Consider the following 20683-nt stretch of genomic DNA (forward strand, 5'->3'; position numbering starts at 1 on the left):
ATCTCCCTTTCAAGACTAAAAAGTATTTATTCTCTATTACTTTTTGGTAACTTGGTAGGCTGAAAAGAGATACCATACCCACTGGATGGCCAGCATCCAATGATAACCAAAACAGGCTCAATTTTCTTACTCCAACTGAGGACAGTTCTGAGGGGTCATCCCAGCTTCAGAGCTCCTCATGAGTAAAGTTAGGCCTTGTGACAATACTTCAACCCAACTTCTCCCTTCATTTAGTCATGCCACTTTTCCTTCTCCTTACAGAGGTTGATCCTGAGAACACACTTTAATAAACCACTTACACATTAACCTCCATCTCAAAATCTACTTCCAGGGCAACCCAACCTGTCACACACCACATCCAACTAAGCCCCTCTAACCTACAACAAATAGTGGCAACCATTGCATTGTGCATCCAATAATTTTAAGAAAGCATAATCTCTGTTGAAGCCACAGAAAAATTATTCAATGCATATGTATAATTTCTGTATCCACAAGTTTTACTTTTAGTTTTTTAGGACAAAGTTTTACTTGGTGAATTATACAATCAATAAGTTTTATAGCCTTAAAAAAAACACTGCCACTTTGGATTTAAGTTTCAAATCAAGTTTTTTTAACACTAGCCATTGCAGAAATACCTTCTATAGTCGCAATTAACTTATTTTGAACAGTCTACATTAAACTTAATACACAGGCACTATGTTCAAAAGTTCTATCATATGAAAATTCTCATTGACACCACAAACAAATATGCCTTACTGAACAGTATTATTTATTATGTCTGTGCAACAGAAAATATCACAAATAAATTACAGTCTTCAAGCAACCTGTCCAATAAATTCTCAGTCATATTTTCAATGTGCCAACTAACAGCATTTCTGTTTAGTTTTCCACTTGAATCATAAGAATATATTGTGTGTCTCACTCAACAGATGTTCTTTTGTAAAAGTATATCAATAAACAAGTTAATGCCTGGGCAATCTTTTACTCTACATATAACTACAGAGCTGAAATTTACAATATGATTGCTTTTTTTTCACTTTCCAAAGTAAACTCAGTCGAAATTTTGCTCCTTTTCTTGAATTAAGTTTTTCATTACATATCTTCTCTGTGCACTGATCATAGTTTCTATTGTATTTTGTTTCATAATGTGCTTTTAAACTGTATTCATTTGACACAATTTGCATATTAAATGTACAAGTATCTTTTCTACTTCTATCACAAAGAAATTCATTCTTTTCCATTTTCTTGAGAAACACTTTACAAATCTAGCTTTCATTCTTCTTTAGAGATGTGGGTATCACAATATCTTATTTTACTCTTATATCTTCTATAAGAATAATAACAACATACAAAAATGATAATAATCAGCAACTTGAAACACAGAATATGAGAGAAAATTGTATGGACTACTACAAACTGGAGAACACATCCCATGTCTAAAGGTGGCAGCTGCTACTTAACTACAAGTGATTGTTACTTACTATTTCCAGATTTTGTTACTATTTCCAGATTTTTCAATACTATTCAAGAGAAACCAGAAAATCTGACTTATGTTAAATTTAATGTTCATTCATGGAAACTTTATTAGCCATTGTGATTGGCATGCTTGCTTTTCAATTTTTTATTTTTTATTTATTTATTTATTTATTTTTTTGGTGCTGGGGATTGAATCCCGGGCCTCGTGCTTACAAGGTAAGCACTCTACCAACTGAGCTACATTCCCAGCCCTATTTAAATTTTAAAAGCTTTGTTATACTAGAATACAGATCACTTCCAGTTCTTTTTTAAGAGGTTATAAGCAACCAAAACTTTAAAAAACTAAAATTAAGTGTATTTATTTTGTGCGAACAGGATGGAAGAAATTGAGACTATACAGCTAAATAATTAGGTAGATTTATATTAGGTTCAATGATTGTTTCCAAAGGACATCATTTAATGGGTTGATATTAAACTGAAAATTATTCTGTGCTGCCATGAGGGTTCTGGCCTCAGTTTTACCCCATTTATCAATTTAGATCAGGAGTCAGCAACTATGACTTACAGTCCAGCTATTTAGTTTCAAAGTTTCATTGGTGGAGCCAGGCATGGGGTCCCAGGCCTATAGTCACAGCTATTCAGGAAGATAAGGTGAGAGGATTACTTGAGCCCAGGGATTCAAGACCAGACTGGGCAACAGAGCAAGGCCTTGTCTCAAAAAAAAAAAAAAAAAAAAAAATCCTTTTGGAACATAGTCACACCTTTCATCTTTGACTGTTTTTATACTGCAATGGCAAAGTTGACTAGCTGTGACAGAAACTATGTGGTCCACAAACCTAAAACATATGCTATCTTGTCCTTTAAGAAGTTTGTGGGGCTAGGGTTGTGGCTCAGTGGTAGCATGCTCACCTAGCACGCATGAGGCCCTGGGTTCGATCCTCAACACCACATAAAAATTTTAAAAAAGGTATTGTGTCCACCTACAACTAAAAAAAATGCATAATAAAAGAAGTTTGTGAATCCCTGAGTTAGATGAAGACAGGAGGCCTGACTACCAAACCTGAAGATGACATAAACTAGAAGGAATCATTAATATACTGCAAGATAGAATTGAAATTCACAAAAATCAGAACACCTGAAAAAAAACAGACTGGAACAATCAGACTGAGATTTAGTAGTTTATCAAGTATGGCTATTGGGTACTTACTTAATCAACCATAAAAGTAAAGGATGTGGAATTCAGGCATTAAGAGCAACTGATATTGTAAAAATACAGTTTTGTAAGTCTAGTAAAATAACCACATGACGTGGCTGCCAGAAAAGAATCAAACTTTTCTTTTCTATTTTTGGTCCTGGGGACTGAATCCAGGATTTCTGAAGCATGCTAAGCACATGGTCTACCGCTGAGCTACACCCACAGACCCAGAAAAGAGCCAATTTAAATTGTGTCTATATTAAAAGAAATATTGGTTCTAGAAGAGTGCTGCCCAATAGAAATTTCTGTTATAATGGAAATGTTGTCCACCTGTGTTGTCCAATAATTAACCATAACTATATGCATCTATTGAGACTTGATATATGGCTATTATGGCTAAGGGATCAAACTTCAATTTTATTTAAATAGCTACATGCAACCGCTTGCTACCATATTGGTCAGTGCAAGTTTAGAACATTTAGAACAAGAAAAGTATATGTTACTGCTTGGAACATATCTGCAGTATTGTGTTCAGTGCAGTTGCCACATTTACCCGGGAAGTAACTACATCACAAACAATATTAGAATTAACTGGGCAAGAGCTGTCAAATTAAATATTTAGATGCTTCTATGTGGCCACCTTGGGATGTTTTACCACTGATCTACATCCATAGCCCTTTTTTATTTATTTTTTACCTTGAGACTGAGTCTTCCTAAGTGACATAGAGCCTTGCTAAGTTGCCGAGACTGGCCTCAAACTTGTGATCCTCCTGCCTCAGCCTTCTGAGTCACTGTGATTACAGGCATGCACCACCATACCTCGCCCTGATTATTTTTTTTTTACAGCTTTACTGAGGTATAATTCAGACACCATAGACTTTATCCATTATAAAGTACACAATTCAATAATTTTTAATATTTCTTAGAGTTATGCAACTATTAATCAACCAATTTTATAACACTTTCATCATCTATAGCCCTGGGTAATCATTAATCTTTTTTTGTCTATAAATCTACCTATTTGGTACATATCATATAAAAGAAATCTTACAAAATACATTTTTCATGTGTGACTGGTTTTTCACTTAGCATACCTTTATTGACAAACTACATTCTATAGTATGGGTATACCACATTTTATCCATTAATCAGTTGACAGATATTTGCATTGTTTCCACATTTGACTATTATGAATGATGCTGCTATGAACATTGATGTACAATGTTTTTCTTGTGGATGTGTGCTTAGAATTCTCTTGGGTATAAACCTAGGAGTGGAAATTTAGATGTTATGGCTTTGATATAATTTGCTCCCCTAAGGTTCATCATATGTTGGAGGCTCAGTCCCCAGAGTGGCAATGTTGGCATGGTGTGGAACATTTAAGTGGTAGGGCCTAGTGGGAGGTCCTTAGGTGATGGGGGTGCTGTCCTCATACAAGAATACTGGTATTCTGGAGGGAGTTCTCACAACAGTGAGTTGTTATAAAATCCTGAGCCTAACCCCTCAGTCTGTCTTTGGCTTCCAGTATTGAAATGTGACCACTTGCTCCCACACACACTCCCACTGTTGCCATCTGTCATCATATGATAAAGTCAAGAACGTTATCACTAAGAACTGAAGCAATGCCAGTTGCATGATCTTGAACTTTCATACTATGCGCTACACAGTTTCTTCATAAGTAGCAAGCCACAGATATTTCAGTATAATGACAAAAAGCTGACTGATATAATGGGTCATATGATAACTCTGTTTAAATTATTGAGGAAGTAACACCTGTTTTTCAAAGCAGTTGCACCATCTTACATTCCCACCAAGAGTATATGAGGGTTACAATTCTGCACATTCTTGTCAATGTTTGCCATTATTTTTATTTTTTTGGATGGCAGATTTAACCCAGGCGTGCTTAACCATTGAATTACATCCCCCATCCTTTTTATTTATTTATTTATTTATTTATTTATTTATTTATATTTATTTTGAGACAGGGTCTTGCTAAGTTGCTTAGGGCCTTACTAAATTGCTGAGGCTGGTTTTGAACTTGTGATCCCCCTGCTTCAGCCTCCTGAGCCACTGGGATTACAGGCATGTGCCACCATGGTTGGCTGCCATTATCTTTTTTATCGTAGTTAACCTAGTAGATGTGAAGTATTTTCTCACTGAGGTTATGATTTGCATTTCCCTGATGGTTAATGATGTTGAGCACCTTTTCAAGTGCTTATTCCACAGTGATTCTTAAGATACTGAAGATTGAGAATTACTAAAATGTCTGTACAAACTTCAAGGTCCCTTTTGACATTAAGGATCACGTGAAGATAAACACAGAAAAGCATATAACGTGCAAAAATGTACCCACTCATCCTTCCTGTTCTACATGACTAGCCTGCATTTTATAAAGTCACATCTTGTTCTTTTTTCATTTTATTTGATTTTTATTTTTTATTTTTTGCAGTGCTGGGGATCGAACCCAGGACCTTGTACTTGCAAGATAAACACTCTAACAACTGAGCTATCTCCCTAGCCCCTTCATTTTATTTTAAAATATTAATATAAACTTCAAAATTAACTTTACCATTGTATAAATAAAAAAGTAGTACTATCTTCTAAATTGATCACAATGGCAAATATTGTGCTTTCAAAATATGAGTGTGTGTGCCTGTATATATTCAGTATATGTTAATGAAAACCATGGAAAATGTTAATGTTTAGAGAAAGGAAAACCAAATATTCTGTACCTTTCATGATCCATCAGCAGTCGAACAATATTCAGACAGAAGTCTAAAGACATATCAAAATGTAGTATTTCCATGACAGCTAATGAATTAAAAAAATAGAATTATCAGTTCAGTTTCATTTTAAAGGTAATTCAGCTATTTTCATCAATTTGCCTCTATTCAAAATTTACATATTAAATGTTTGCTATATACCATATTTTGCCTAGCAATTTATCAAAATCTTTTTTTAAGTACTAATATCCAAAGCTAGAAAAAAGGTAGTGACATAATCAAAGGAACCTGGTACGATACTTTTGAAAAGCAATTTGGCAATACAACATGCTAAGAACACTGCAGTTAAGACCTTGGAATCTGGGCTGGGGAGATAGCTCAGCTGGTAGAGTGCTTGCCTCGCAAGCACAAGGCCCTGAGTTTGATCCCCAGTACCGCAAAAAAAAAAAAAAAAGACCTTGGAATCTGAAGTCAGGTGGACCTATATTTGATACCACTAGTCATCTGTATAACCATAGGCAAGTTACTTAACTTTTTGCAGCTTAGATTTGTCACCTGTGACATGGAAAATATACTACCAATCCTCAGTTTTTTGAGAGGACTGCATGAGACAATGTATGAAAATTATATGTACCTAGCACTCAATAAACATTCAATAAATGGCAGTTGTATTATTGTTATTCACATTACTTCAGAAACTGTACAACTGAAAAGTCATCTGAAAAAAATATAGGAAAAGATTTTTGAAAAAAGATGTTAAAATCAGTGTATATTATAATAATAGAAAAGAAATATAACCCAAATGTCCACCATACGATAGCCTTAAACTTTAATGCAACCATTAAAATTGCTGAATATAAAATAACATGGGAGAGGCTGGTATTGTAGCTCAGTGGTAGAGTGCTTGCCTAACGTGTGAGGCACTGGGTCTATTCTTCAGCACCACATAAAAATAAATAAAATAGCAGTATTGTGTCCATCTACAACTAAAAAAATATAACATGGGAAATATGCACTGATAGAAAAATGTTTCTAAGACTAGTATGTGAAAAATTAGAAAACAAGGTTATATGTACCATGTGATTATAATTCTGTAAAACACATAAGAAAAAAATACTGAAAATGCTAAGTGATTGTGTTTAGATTCAAAGATTTATTCAGCAAAAGTTTAATGAGTGTATTCTCTGTGCCAGGCACTGTCTTACTGCTGGAAACCCAGAACACAACACCTAAAACTCACTGTTGTTAGAGAGCTTATATTCTAGAGGATGGTGGACCTGTGGGCAATTTCAGTATCAGTGATATACTTTCATAATAAAAAATTAGTATATTTTTAAATTTTCACTTTTTTTTACTAGAAAATATCAGTAGCCTGGCATGGTAGGTAGCACATGACTATAATCCAGCTGAGGCAGGAGGATTACAAGCTCAAGACCAGCCTGGGCAATTGAGCAAGACCCTGTCTCACATAAAAAATAGATGGGAAAGATGGTGGATTGAGACAGACATTGTTACCCTATGTACATGTATGATTGCCTGAATGGTGTGACTCTGCATCGTGTATAACCAGAGAAATGAAAAGTTGTGCTCCATTTGTCTACAATGAGTCAAAATGCATTCTTCTGTCATGTTAACTAATTGGAACAAACAAAAAATAAAATAATAATAATAAATAAAAGGGCTGGGGATATAGCTCCATGTAGTGCACCTTTGGGTTCAATCCCCAGTTTTATGTTTAAAAAACATGAATTTCTAATGACAGTAATTAATAGAGTCATTCTTAGAGTACAGTACTTTCACTAGTAAAGAAATGAACAGAATAGGGAATGAGGATGTGATAGAGCACTAGGGTGTGAAAGGCCCTGGGTTCAATCCCCACTAGGTGTAATACCTAGCACAAAAAAGGCTATAAAAATACAAATTTCATAATTATTTCAATACACAAATTTAAAAATAAATTTTATTATTTTAAAATATTAAAAACTTAGATTCAGGGAAGTCTCCTAATTTCTAATCAAACATCATCACTCTGAATAGCAAGAGTCTCCAAATTGAGTTAAGTAAAAACAATCTAGGAAAAAGAATAACTTCACTTTACCTTGTTTTGTTTGGGATTTTTTTCCTCACTTTTTTCTTAGTTATATGAGAAGCAGAGCGTAAAGTAAAATTGTTCCTGGGGCTGGGGATTTAGCTCAGTGACAGAGCAGTTGCCTAGCACATGAAAGGCCCTTGGTTCAGTCCTTGGCCCTGAAGAAAAAGGTAATCTTTTTTTGTGGTGGTAGACAACTTCAGAAAGGTTGGGGAGCTATAATTCTCTGCTGGACTAAAAGAAAACTATTTCTTTTATTCAGCTTTTATTAAACTAACTTTTAAATTTGCACCTACTCTTTATTCTCATTCTTCCTGGTTGGTAATCTCTTTCCTATGTGATCAGTTTCTTTCTCAGCCACCACCAAATTATACCTATTGTTAGTATACTACAAAAGATCTCATTCAACAAATTGGTGATGATATTTCAAAATTGTGTACTCTTCACACACAGAAATGTTACCTTCAAGGAGTTCTTCATTAGCTGTTTTGCCTTTCAAGAGGATGCTCATCTTTAAGAAAAGCCCAGCTGGATTTAAATGTTCCTATTTTAAACAAAGAAATCACAATGATATTATAACTCTGGAATGTAAAAGACAATTTTGAAGTAATTACCTGCTTTATTCAACCACTGCATGATGACTCAGGATCAAAGGAGTTCAAATTATAAAAATCATATAATAACATCTGGTCTATCCCTGAGGATATTTTCTGATATTTTATTCAATCTAAAGAAAATAACATGAGGAAACGAACATGTAAACATTTCCATGGAGTGACACATATTTAGTGGCAAGGTCAGTACTTAAACTGTGTGAATCATAGACAATATTCTTCATGAGCAAAACCGCAAACATTACTTAGATTTATTTTCTTTTGAGACTTTAATAAGCAAAGTCCTTTGTAAACAATGTTAGAATGAAAAGAGAAAATGTATTGTATTTTCTATAAGATATGCCTGTGCTATTTACCATTAATAATGATTTTCTCTGAATGATGTTTCCAAGTCATTGTTAGCTGGCCCTAATCCATCTGTGATCTTTCTTGGTTCTACATTTATCTGACAGGGTAAATTTTTAAACAATAGGCTAAGATTAAAAGCGCAACTTAGGCCAATATAAAAGAACTTTCCTCTTTACAATGCCAATTAGCCTCTACATGAACATTGTACTCACTGAATCCATACTCTGCAAATAACTGCAGCTATTCATACATTAAGAATGAATAGGGGGCTGGGGAGATAGCTCAGCTGGTAGAGTCCTTGCCTCGCAAGCACAAGGCCCAGAGTTCGATCCCCAGTACCGCCAAAAAAAAAAAAAAAAAAAAGAACGAATAGGAGGGTTGGGAATATAGCTCAGTTGGTAGAGTGCTTGCCTCACAAGCACAAGGCCCTTGGTTCAATCCCCAGCACAATCAATCAATAAAACAAAAAAGAATGAATAAGAGGGACCAGGTATGGTGGCACACACCTGTAATCCCAGCAACTGGGGAGACTGATGCAGTAGAATCTCAAGTTCAAAGCCAGTCTCAGCAACTTAGCTGGCCCTGGGCAGCTTAGTGAGATCTTGTTTCAAATTTTAAAAAGGGCTGGGGATGGGGATATAGCTCAGTGGTTAATCACTCCTGGGTTCAATCCTTAGTGCCAAAAAAAATTGTATGAATAGGAAGGTAGGGAAAGTAAGCACTGATAATAAAAGGGTTGGCAACTATAGATGACATCAATAAAGAGAATAAACTAAGGTTGACAATTTTAACTATAACATTACCATTTTATTGGTGAGTTTTCTAATGCTGCAACAAAATACTTGAAATAATCAACTTTAAAAGATGAAAGGTTTATTTTGGCTCACAGTCTTGGAGGTTTAATTACATGGTTGGTTGACCCCATTGCTTTGGGCCTGTGGCAAGGCAGTACATCATGGTGGGAGCACATGGTAGAGGAAGTTTGTTCACCTTACTACCAGGATATGAAGAGAGAGAAAAAGGAGGGGAAAGAGACCAGGATTCCACACTCCCCATTGAGGTCATACCACCAAAGACCTGAAACCTCCCACTAGGCCCCACCTCTTAAAGGTTCCACCATCTCTCAGTAGTGTCATAAACTAGGGATTAAGCTATTAACGCATGAATATTTGGTGAACGTTCATCCTAAGAATAGCAATAACTTTTCCTACAGGCACATCAGAATGTGTACTGTGTTCAAATTAATTTTACCTTCAGGGATGCATAAGTCTTAGAGATTTGGCAGACTGTTTTCCTTAAGTATGCCATATGCACACAAGTTATTCTACTTTTCTCTGATTTATTACTAAAAATACTCCAGAGAATGGACACTATGCTTTTGTTGTATCATCATGTTTTTTATTTCTATAAACATGTGCACTGTGTTGTCCATACTTCCTATCTCCTTAAACTATACTTTTAGAAGTCATGAATGATTGTCAAATTCATCAGCTTTCTCCCTACTATCAATATCCTTGTCTTCTCTGTAACTTTTCTCACCAGTATTCTTGGTCCTCTTTCTTTGATTTTTGCTTGCTTTTACTAGTAGTTATTCAGAAACAGGCTCCAGGTACAACATACATACAGGGTTTTGCAAATGAGAACCTGAGGCCCAGATATACCTAAGTAACTTACCCATGGTCACATGGTAAGCGATAGAGCTGAAACTTGAATTTGGATCAGTTAAGATTCTAAAGATCATAAGCTTTCCATTTAGTCTATCTTGGATCTGCATATTACTTGCAAGCTCCAAAAATAATATAATCTTGTTTAGTATAAAGCATATCATACACATGCACATACCCAAATATAAAAAAACACATATGTATAGTTTATAGAATACTATAGTTGAGATCTGAATTGTCCCCCAAAGATCCATATGTTAAAAGGCTTGGTCTCCAGCCAATAGCTACTGGGAAGTTTTGGAACTTTGAAGAGATGGGACCTAGTTGGAGGAAGTTAGATCACTGGAGACATACCCATGAAGGAGATAACGGGAACCTGGCTATTTCCTCTTTCTCTCTTTCTTTGTTCTCTAGGCAACATGATGTGAATAGACCTCCTTGTCACACATTCCTGCCATGATGTACTACCATTCCACAGGCCCAAAAACAACAGACCAATCAACCATGGATTGAAACCTCTAAAACTGTCAACCAAAATAAATCTTTCATCTTTTTAAGTTGATATATCTCAGGTGTTATTACAATAAAAGGAAGCTGACTGACAACAATTAGCATTATGAAAAGTTTCCATTTCAACATAAATTTCGTGTCTGTCTAATGAGGTCATAAGTAAGCAAACTTTTTTATTCGTTCTACTATGTTAGTTATACATGACAGATAAACACATTTTGACACATCATACATAAATGGAGTATAACTTATCATTCTTCTCGTTGTACATGGGTAAACTGTTTTAACAGGAACTCTAAATACTACTTTTTACATACTAAAGTTTAAGAACAATTATTTTGTGGTTTTCTGCTGTATGAATATATTGCAATTTATTTGCCTATTTTGCCTTGATCATTTGAATTATTACAAACCCAAATGATAACATGAAGTATCATGGTATGAGCATTCAGAACATTTCTCCACAAAGACTAGAGTTTCCTTCAAAATATATACCCAGGAGTAAAATTGCTGACTAATTAGGTAGGACCATTCACCTTTATCAAGTAATATCAAACTGTTATTCAGAGTGGTTGTTCAATTCACACACAAAAAAAAACAGGAATAAAGAGAATTTCCTCAACCTAATAAAGAGTATCTATAAAAAAAAAAAAACCCTACATCTAACATGACACTTAGTAGTTAAATACTTAAAATTCTAACCCTGAGACCAGAAACCAGAAAAGTACATCTGCTCTTGCTACTTCTATTCAATAGTTTAACAGATGTTCTTGTCAGGGAAATTAAGAAAAAGAAGGAATAAAGATCAGAAAGAAAGAAGTGGGCTGGGAATGTAGCTCAGTTGGTAAAGTGCTTGCCTCACAAGCACAAGGCCCTGGGTTCAAATCCCCAGCACTGCCAAAAAAAAAAAAAAAAAAAGAAGAAGTAAAATGATCTCTATTTGTAGATGATACGATCCTGTATATACAAAATCCTAAGAAATTCACTAAAAAACTATTAATGCTAAAAAAAGTTTAACAAAGTTGCAACAAATAACATCCATTTTAGAAAAGTCAGCTGTATGTACTAGCAATGAGCAATCCAAAAGTGAATTTAAGAAAATAAATTCACTTGATTTAAAAAAAAAATCAGAAAGAATAAAATAAATAGCAATAAAGAAGGGTAAAAATTATACACTGAAAACTACAAGATATTGTTGAAAGAAATTAAGACTTTTGTAAGTTTTCCTAGATTTGAAGAATTAATATTGTTATGATGGTAATAATCCCCAAATTGATCTTTGAGTTCAACAGAACCCCATTCCAAATCCCAGATGGCATCTTTACATAAATCAATAAGCTCACCTCAAAATACAAAAATGCAAGAGATCCAAAAGAGCTAGAACAATCCTGAAAAATAACAGAAGTCAGAGGGCCATACTTGTGGGTATGAAATTTTTTCTCATTATGCTTTTGATCTGCATTCCCTAATAATTAATGATGTTGAACATTTTTACATGTGTTTATTGGTCATTGGTACATATTTTTTGGAGAAATGTCTATTTGGAACCTTTACCCATTTCCAATTGAGTTGTTCTGTCTTCTTACTGAGTAGCAAGAATTTCTTATACATTCTGGATGACAGATGTTTATTAGATATATAATTTGCAAATATTTTCCAGTCCTGTTGGAAGAATCCCATTGATTATATATTCACATTCCTAAGTTTCCTTTGAAGCAAAAAAATGTAACTGTATTGAAGCCCAATTTTATCTAACTCATATATTTTTGTTATGTATATTTTAACACAATAAAAACAATTATGAAAGCAATACTGAGTTGGCTTGGTGATGCACACCTCTAATCTCAGATACTCAGGAGACTAAGGTAGGAGGATTTGAAGTTCAACGTCAACCTTGACAATTTGCAAAATCCTGTTTCAAAATAAAAAACATAAAATGATCTTGGGATGTAGCTCAATGGTAGAGAGCCAGTAGGAAAGAAAGAAAGAAACAAGGAAGAAAAGAAAGATTGATTCAGACCCAGGTGGTTGCACTAGAGTAACCAAAACCAGCCAAAGACCATAAAGGCATATCTCAGAGAGATTGCAGGTTTGGTGCCATACCTCTGTTATAAATTGAATATCATAATAAAGTGAGTCACACAGATTTTTTGTTTCTCAATGCATATGAAAAATGTGTTTATACCATATTGTAGTCTATTAAGTATTCAGTAGCATTATGCCTAAAAAACAATGTAAAAATATATAGTTGAGCTGGGGATATAGCTCAGTGGTAGAATGCTTACTTAGCATGAGCAAGGTCCTGGGTTCCATCCCCAGCACTGCAAAAAAATAATGCTAAACACGCTAACAATAATCTGAGCTGTTGGGAAAAATGGCACCGATATCAGCTCAACACAGGGTTGCCACAAACATTTGATATGTTAAAAATGTAGTATATGTGAACTGCAACAAAGCAAAGCACAATAAAACAAGGTATGCCTATGCACAAAGAGAAAAACTGCAGACCAATATCTCCCATTAATAGAGATGTAACAATCCTTAACAAAATATTAGCAAACAGAATTCAGCAAAATACAAAAGAGAATTAAACACTATGGCTGAGTGGACTTTACTTCAGGGATGTAATGCTAGCTCAATAGTTGATAATGCCACCGCATTAACAGGATAAAGAAGAAAAAAGTCACATGATCATACCTATTGATGTAGAAAAGGCAGCAGACAAAATAAAATATTCATTATAAAGATTCTTGCCATGTTAGGAATGGAAAGAGAATGTTCTCAACCTCATAAAGAATATCAACAAATGCTGGGGATGAAACTTGGTTGTCAAGCACTTGATTAGTGTACATGAGGCCTTGGGTTCAATCCCCAGCACCACAAAAAAAAAAAAATCAGCAAAAACTTGCAGTTAACAACATAGTTAATGATGAAAGACTAAAATCTTTCCCCTTTAGAGCACAAACAAAGCAAGGATTCCTACTCTTATAGTGATGTAGAAGTCCTGACCAGCACATAATGGTAATAAAAATAAACAAAAGGCATACAAATCAGAAAGGAAGTAATAGAATGCCCTTATTTATAGATGGCATAATCATTGACATAGAAAATTCTAACACATCTACAAAAGATTCATAGAGCTAATAAATGAGTATAGCAAAGTGACAGAAGACAAATATTCAAATATCAATTATATATCTATATACTATCAAGGAATGCATGGAAACTGAAATTTAAATATTTACAATGACTAAAAAATACTTAGGTACAAAGAAAACAAAACATAAAGGACTTATCTGATTAAAACTACAAAATGCTCAAAAAAGCATTAAAGAAGATTTAAATAAAAGAGATATTAAATTTATGCACTGAAGATATACTACAATAAAGACATTTATTCTCCTGAAAATAATGCATAGGTTTAAAAAAATCTGATGAAAACACATGAGTTTTTTTAGATAGAGACAATATTTTCTAAAAATTTATATGGTAAGGCAAAGGAATCATATAAGTTAAACAATTTTGATAATGAAGAATAAAGTAGACATAATTACTCTATACTATTTCAAAATTCATTACATAACTACAGTAATCAAGGTAGTTTGTTACTAGAAATGGGATAAGACATGTAGATCAATGAAACAGAAAACCCAGAGTTGATCAACTAAGCAGGGTCAACTGATTTTTGACAAAGATGTATAAGCAATTCAGAGGTGAAATTTTACTTCTTAAAAATTAAATCAAAAGGATTATAGAAGTTTTTGCATTTTGATTCATTGTACACAAATGGGTTACAATTTTTATTTCTCTGGTTGTACACAATGTAGAGTTATACCATTTGTATAATCATACCTGAACATAGGGTAATAATGTTTGTCTCATTACACTATCTTTCCTCCTCCCCACCCTCTCCTCTCTGTTCCTTTCCCCCTACACAATCCAATGCTTCCCCATTCTTTCCTGCTCCCCCTTCTGTTATGTTTCACCATCCACTTATCAGAGAAAACATTCAGCCTTTGGTTTTTTGGGATTGGTTTATTTCACTTAGCATGGATATACTCCAACTCCATCCATTTACCTGCAAAGGCCATAATCTTATTCTTCTTTATGGCTGAATAATACTCCATCGTGTATATGTACCACAGTTTCTTTATCCATTCATCAATTGAGGGGCATCTAGGTTGATTCCACAATCTAGCATTGTGAATTGAACTGCTATGAATATTGATGTGGCTGCATCACTGTAGTATGCTGATTTTAAGTCCTTTAGGTATAGGCCAAGGAGTGGGATAGCCAAGTCAAAAGGTGGTTCCATTCCAAGTTTTGTGAAGAATCTCCACACTGCTTGCCAGAGTGGCTGCACTAATTTGCAACCCCACCAGCAATGTATGAGAATACCTTTTTCCCCACATCCTCGCCAACACCTGTTGTTGCTTGTATTCTTGATAATAGCCATTCTAATTGAGGTGAGATGAAATCGTAGGGTAGTTTTGATTTGCATTTCTCTAATTACTACAGATGTTGAACATTTCTTCATATATCTGTTGATCACTTGTATATAAATTGTCTGCTCAGTTCCTTAGCCCATTTATTGATTGGGTTATTTGTATTCTTGGTGTAAAGTATTTTGAGTTCTTTATAAATTCTGGAGATTAGTGCTCTATCTGAAGTACGTGTGGTAAAGATTGTCTCCCACTCTGTACACTCTGTCTTCACATTGTTGGTAGTTTTCTTTGCTGAGAAAAAACTTTTTAGTTTGAATCTATCCCATTTATTGATTCCTGCTTTTATTTCTTGCGCTTTGGGAGTCATGTTAAGGAAGTCTGGTTCTAGGCCGACATGATGAAGATTTGTGCCTACTTTTTCTTCTAGTTGGTGCAGGGTCTCTGGGTCTAAGTCCTAGATCCTTGACCCATTTTGAGTTAAGTTTTGTGTGAGGTAAGAGATAGGGGTTTAATTTCATTTTACTACATATGGATTTCCAGTTTTCCCAGCAACATTTGTTGAAGAGGCTGTCTTTTCTCCAATGTATGTTTATGGTACCTTTGTCTAGTATGAGAAAACTGTATTTATGTGGTTTTGTCTCCGTGTCTTCTATTCTGTACCATTGGTCTACCTGTCTATTTTGGTGCCAAGACCATGCCATTTTTGTTACTATTGCTCTGTAGTATAGTTGAAGGTTTGGTATTGTGGTACCTCCTACTTCATTCTTCCTGGTAAGTATTGCTTTGGTTATTCTGGGTCTCTTATTCTTCCAAATGAATTTCATGATTGTTTTCTCTATTTCTATGAGACACATCATTGAGATTTTAATTGGAATTACACTGAATCTGTATAGCACTTTTGGTAGTAAGGCCATTTTGACAATATGAATTCTTCCTATCCAAGAACATGGGAGATCTTTCCATCTTCTAAGATTTTCTTTAATTTCTTTTTTGAGTGTTCTGTAGTTCTCATTGTAAAGGTCTTTCACCTCTTTTGGTAAATGAGTTTCAAAGTATTTTTTTTTTAGGCTATTGTGAATGGGGTAGTTTTTCTATTTTCTCTTTCAGAGGATTCATCACTTATGAATAGAAATGCATTAGATTTATGAGTGTCAATTTTATATCCTGCTACTTTGCTGAATTCATTTATTAGTTATAGAAGTTTTCTCGTGTAATTTTTTGGATCCTCTAAATATAGAATCATGTCATCAGCAAATAGTGAAGTTTAATAGGGAAAGAACTCCCGATTAATATCCCTTTATTTTCTTTAGTCTAATTGCTGCGGCTAGAGTTTCAAGGACGACATTGAATAGAAGTGGTAAGAGGGCATCTCTGTCTTGTTCCAGTTTTTAGGGGGAATGCTTTTATTTTTTTCACCATTTAGAATGATGTTGGCCTTGGGTTTAGCATAGATAGCCTTTTCAATGTTGAGATATGTTCCTACTATCCCTATTTTTTCTAGTGTTTTTAGCATGAAGGGGTGCTGTATTTTATCAAATGCTTTTTCTGCATCTATTGAAATAATCATATGATTCTTAACTTTAAGTCTATTGATGTCACAAATTACATTTATTGATTTCCAGATGTTGAACCAACCTTGCATCCCAGGGATGAAACCCAGTTGATCGTGGTATACTATCTTTTTAATATGCTTTTGTATGCAATTTGCCAGAATTTTGTTAAGAATTTTTGCATCTATGTTCACCATGGATATTGGTCTGAAGTTTTCTTTCCTTGATGTGCCTTTGTCTACTTTTGGTATCAGGGTGATACTAGCTTCATAGAATGAGTTTAGAAGGGTTCCCTCCTTTTCAATTTCATGGAATACTTTAAGGAGTATAAGTTCTTCTTTGAAGGTCTTGTAGAACTTGGCTGAGAATCTGTCTGGTCCCGGGCTTTTCTTGGTTGGTAGGCTTTTGATGGTGTCTTCTATTTCATTGCTTGTAATTGATCTGTTTAAATTGTGTATGTCCTCCTGATTTAGTTTGGGTTGATCAAATATTTCACTAAAGATGATATACAAAAAGCAAGATGTCCATGAAAAAGTATTCAATATCACTAGCTTTTAGGAAAGTACAAATTGAAACCAAAGTCCATGAACAGTGCCATGTGCCTGTAGTCCCAGTTACTTAGGAGGTAGAAGCAAGAGAATTACTTGAGCCCAGGACTTTGAAGCCAGAACAGTGAGACCCCCAACTCAAAAAAAAGTAAAGAGAAAGAAAGAAATATTACTACATTAGAAAAGCAAAATTTTTTAGAATACTGACTTTCTAGCCCTAGCAAGAATGCAGAGAAACTGAAATCTCAAAAAATGTTGGTACAAATGCAAAATGATACAACTTCTCTGAAGACAGTTTTACATTTCTTAATACCTAAATGGTTCAACAACTGCATATCTGAGCATTTTACCTCAGGGAAATGAAACTTTATATCCAAGTCAGGTGTGGTGGTGCACGCCTGTAATCTTGGTGACTTAGAAGGCTGAGGCAGGAGAATTGCAAGATCAAGACCATTCTTAGCAATGTAGCAAGGTACCAAATAACCCAGTGAGACCCTATCTCAAAATAAAATAAATAAATTAAAAAGGGTTTGGGATGTAACTCAGTGGTCAATCACTCCTAGGTTCAATCACTAGTACCATCAGAAAGAGAGAGAGAGAGAGAAAGAGAGAGAGAGAGAGAGAGAGAGAGAGAGAGAGAGGAGAGAGAGAGAGAGAGAGAGAGAGAGAGAGAGAGAAATGTATGTCCATACAAAAATCCATAAAAAATGTTCATAGTAGCTATATTTCTAATAACCAAAACCCAGAAACACAATATTCTTTAACAGGTGTGGGTAAACAGTTAAACTGTGTCGCATCCTTAATAAGTGTTACTCAAGCAATAAAAAGGAATCAACTATTAATGTAATTGTATGTACTTGAAACCTTGGATGTAAAAAAAAGCCAATTTCAAAAGGTCACATAGTGTATGATTTTGTTTATACAACATTGCAGGGTTTTTGTTTGTTTTTTCAGTACTGGGAATTAAACCCAGGGGCACTAAACCACTGAGCTACATCCCCAAGCCATTTCTCATTTTTTATTTTGAGAGAGGGTCTCACTAAATTGCCCAGTCTGCCCTCCAATTTGCAATATTTTGCCTTAGCATCCTAAATTGATGGGCCACCAAGGCCAGCATTTTATATAACATCCTTGAAATAAAAAAATTATAGATATGGAGAATAGAGCAGTGGCTTCTAGGGCTGAGGGGCAGTGGTGGGAGGGAACAAATATGTGTATAAATATAAAGAGAGAGCATGTGAGAGAAGAGGGAGATCTTTGGAATGATGTAATAGTTTTGGATCTTGATTGCAGTGATAATTACATGAATCTACACATGGGATAAAATGACATAGAACTATACACACACATTGTACCAATGTCAACTTACTGTTTTTCATATAGTTATACAGCAAGCAACCATTAAAAGGAAATTTGGTGAAGGGTACATAGGACCTCTTTTAAATTATTTTTATTGGATTGTTAAATTTATTTTCAGGGGCTGGGGAGATAGCTCAGTTGGTAAGAGTTCTCGGCTCGTAAGCACAAGGCCCTGGGTTCAATCCCCAGCACCACGAAAAAAAATATTTTCAGAATCCTAACCATCATTGCTTTCATTTTATTTCCTTTTTTCTTGGTACTATTTGTGTAATATCCTGTGAATTTATAATTATTTCAAAGTAAAAATGCTTGCAATATTTTAACCAATCAATTAATTAATTTTGTGGTGTTGAAGATAGTACCCAGAGCTTCATGGATACTAGGCAAGCACTCTACTGCTCAACTATACCCCCATTCCCTAAAAGGTTTTTAAAAAGAATGTGACATAAGGACCCTTTCAAACATACAAATGTTGAAAAAGCTCATCACCAGGAGACCAGCATTACAAGAAATATTATAAGGTATCTGTGATGGTTAATATTGTCAACTTGACTGGGCCACTGAGTACCCAGATATTTGGTCAAAAATTATTCTGGGCGTTTCTGGATTCCCTTTATAATGTACATGGATCTTAGCTAATCAGTTAGAGAGCTGAGTAGAATAAAAGGGCTGACCCTCCCCAAAACAAGAGAGAACTCTCCCTGACAGATGACCTTCAAACTAAGATATCAGCTTTTTCCTACCTTCAGAGTTTAACTGAAACCTTGGCTTTTCCCAGGTCTTGAACCTGATAGCCTTTGGAGTGGAACCACACCAGCCACTCTCCTAGGTTTCCACCTTGCTGACAAACCCTGTAGACTTGTCTCCAAAGTCACACCAGCCATTTCCATACAACAAATTTTCCCCTTTTCTCTCTTTCTCCCCATTCCATCTCTCCCCATTGTCTACACACACACACACACACTGACACACACACACACACACACACACACACACACACACACACATATACCATTGCTTCTGATTCTCTGAAGAACCCTGACTAATACAATGGTGTTCAAGTGAAAGAAAAATAACATGAGATAGAATTTATATGTATAAAAAGGAATAAAAATCACTTGAGGGGCTGGGGAGATAGCTCAGTCAGTAGAGTGCTTGCCTTGTAAGCACAAGGCCCTGGGTTCGATCCCCAGCATCCCCCAAAAAAAATCACTTGAAATGGTAACTATTTGTGGAAATAAATAAGATTTTTCCCTTATTGTTTATATCTTGTTAAAAAGAAAATTAGTATTTAAACAAAATAAGATAGTATTATAGTTTTATAAAATAAAATGTAAAATACATGACAATAATAGTATAAAGGTTATGTTGGAAAAACTGTAAGTGTACTTTAGATAGGACAAATAAATTCAAGAACTCTACCATACAACATGGTGGCTATAGTTAAAAATATGTTGTATTCTTGAAAAATGTTGAGTGGATATAAAGTGTTTACACCATGAAAGTTAAAACTATGTAAGATGATATGTGTTAATTAGCTAGATTTACTCATTCCACAATGCATAGATCTAAAACAATATGCCATACACAGTAAATACATACAACTTTTATCTGTCAATTGAAAATAAATAGGTAAATAATGAATATCATGATGTATAAAGGTAGACCAAGGTAAAATGCATATAAACCCTAAAGAAACAACTAAAATAGCAACTAATATAATTAATAAACCAATGAAAGAAATACAATAGATACTCAAATAATCCCAAAAAGGTAAAAACAAAAAAGAAGGGAAGGGAGAATAAAAAAAAAGATGGGAAAAGAAGAAAATAAATAAGAAAATGAAATCATAGATTGAAACTTTAAAATATCAGTAATCACATTAAATCCATATATTCTGAACATCATAGTTAAAAAGTAGATATTGTCAAATTGGGTAAAGAAGCAGGTTGCAACTACTTGTAGCTCCAAAGAAATGCAATTTAAATGAAAACAAAAAGGTCTGAGGATGAAGCTCAGTGTTAAGAGTGTTTTCCTAGCATGGTCTAGACCCTGTACTCATCCTGAGCATAGTAAAAAAGAAAAGAAAGCAAGCAATTAAATAAACAAAAAGTCATAAATAGGTAAATGATGGAATAAGATATATCATCACAAATCAAGAG

General features: G+C 34.6%; 1 protein-coding gene across 1 annotated transcript in view; it reads right to left on the reverse strand.

The window, feature by feature from the left end:
* Tex11 (testis expressed 11) overlaps positions 1–20683 on the reverse strand; it is a gene marked incomplete at its 5' end in the record, with an annotated part of 294023 nt that overhangs the window by 158482 nt on the left and 114858 nt on the right. Inside the window, 2 exons of the mRNA XM_047535242.1 lie at positions 5404–5482; positions 7946–8027. Coding sequence (XP_047391198.1) covers positions 5404–5482; positions 7946–8027 — 161 coding nt within the window. The remainder of the gene's footprint in view (positions 1–5403; positions 5483–7945; positions 8028–20683) is intronic.

Source organism: Sciurus carolinensis, chromosome X (genome assembly GCF_902686445.1).
Source record: "Sciurus carolinensis chromosome X, mSciCar1.2, whole genome shotgun sequence".
Lineage (NCBI taxonomy): Eukaryota > Metazoa > Chordata > Mammalia > Rodentia > Sciuridae > Sciurus > Sciurus carolinensis.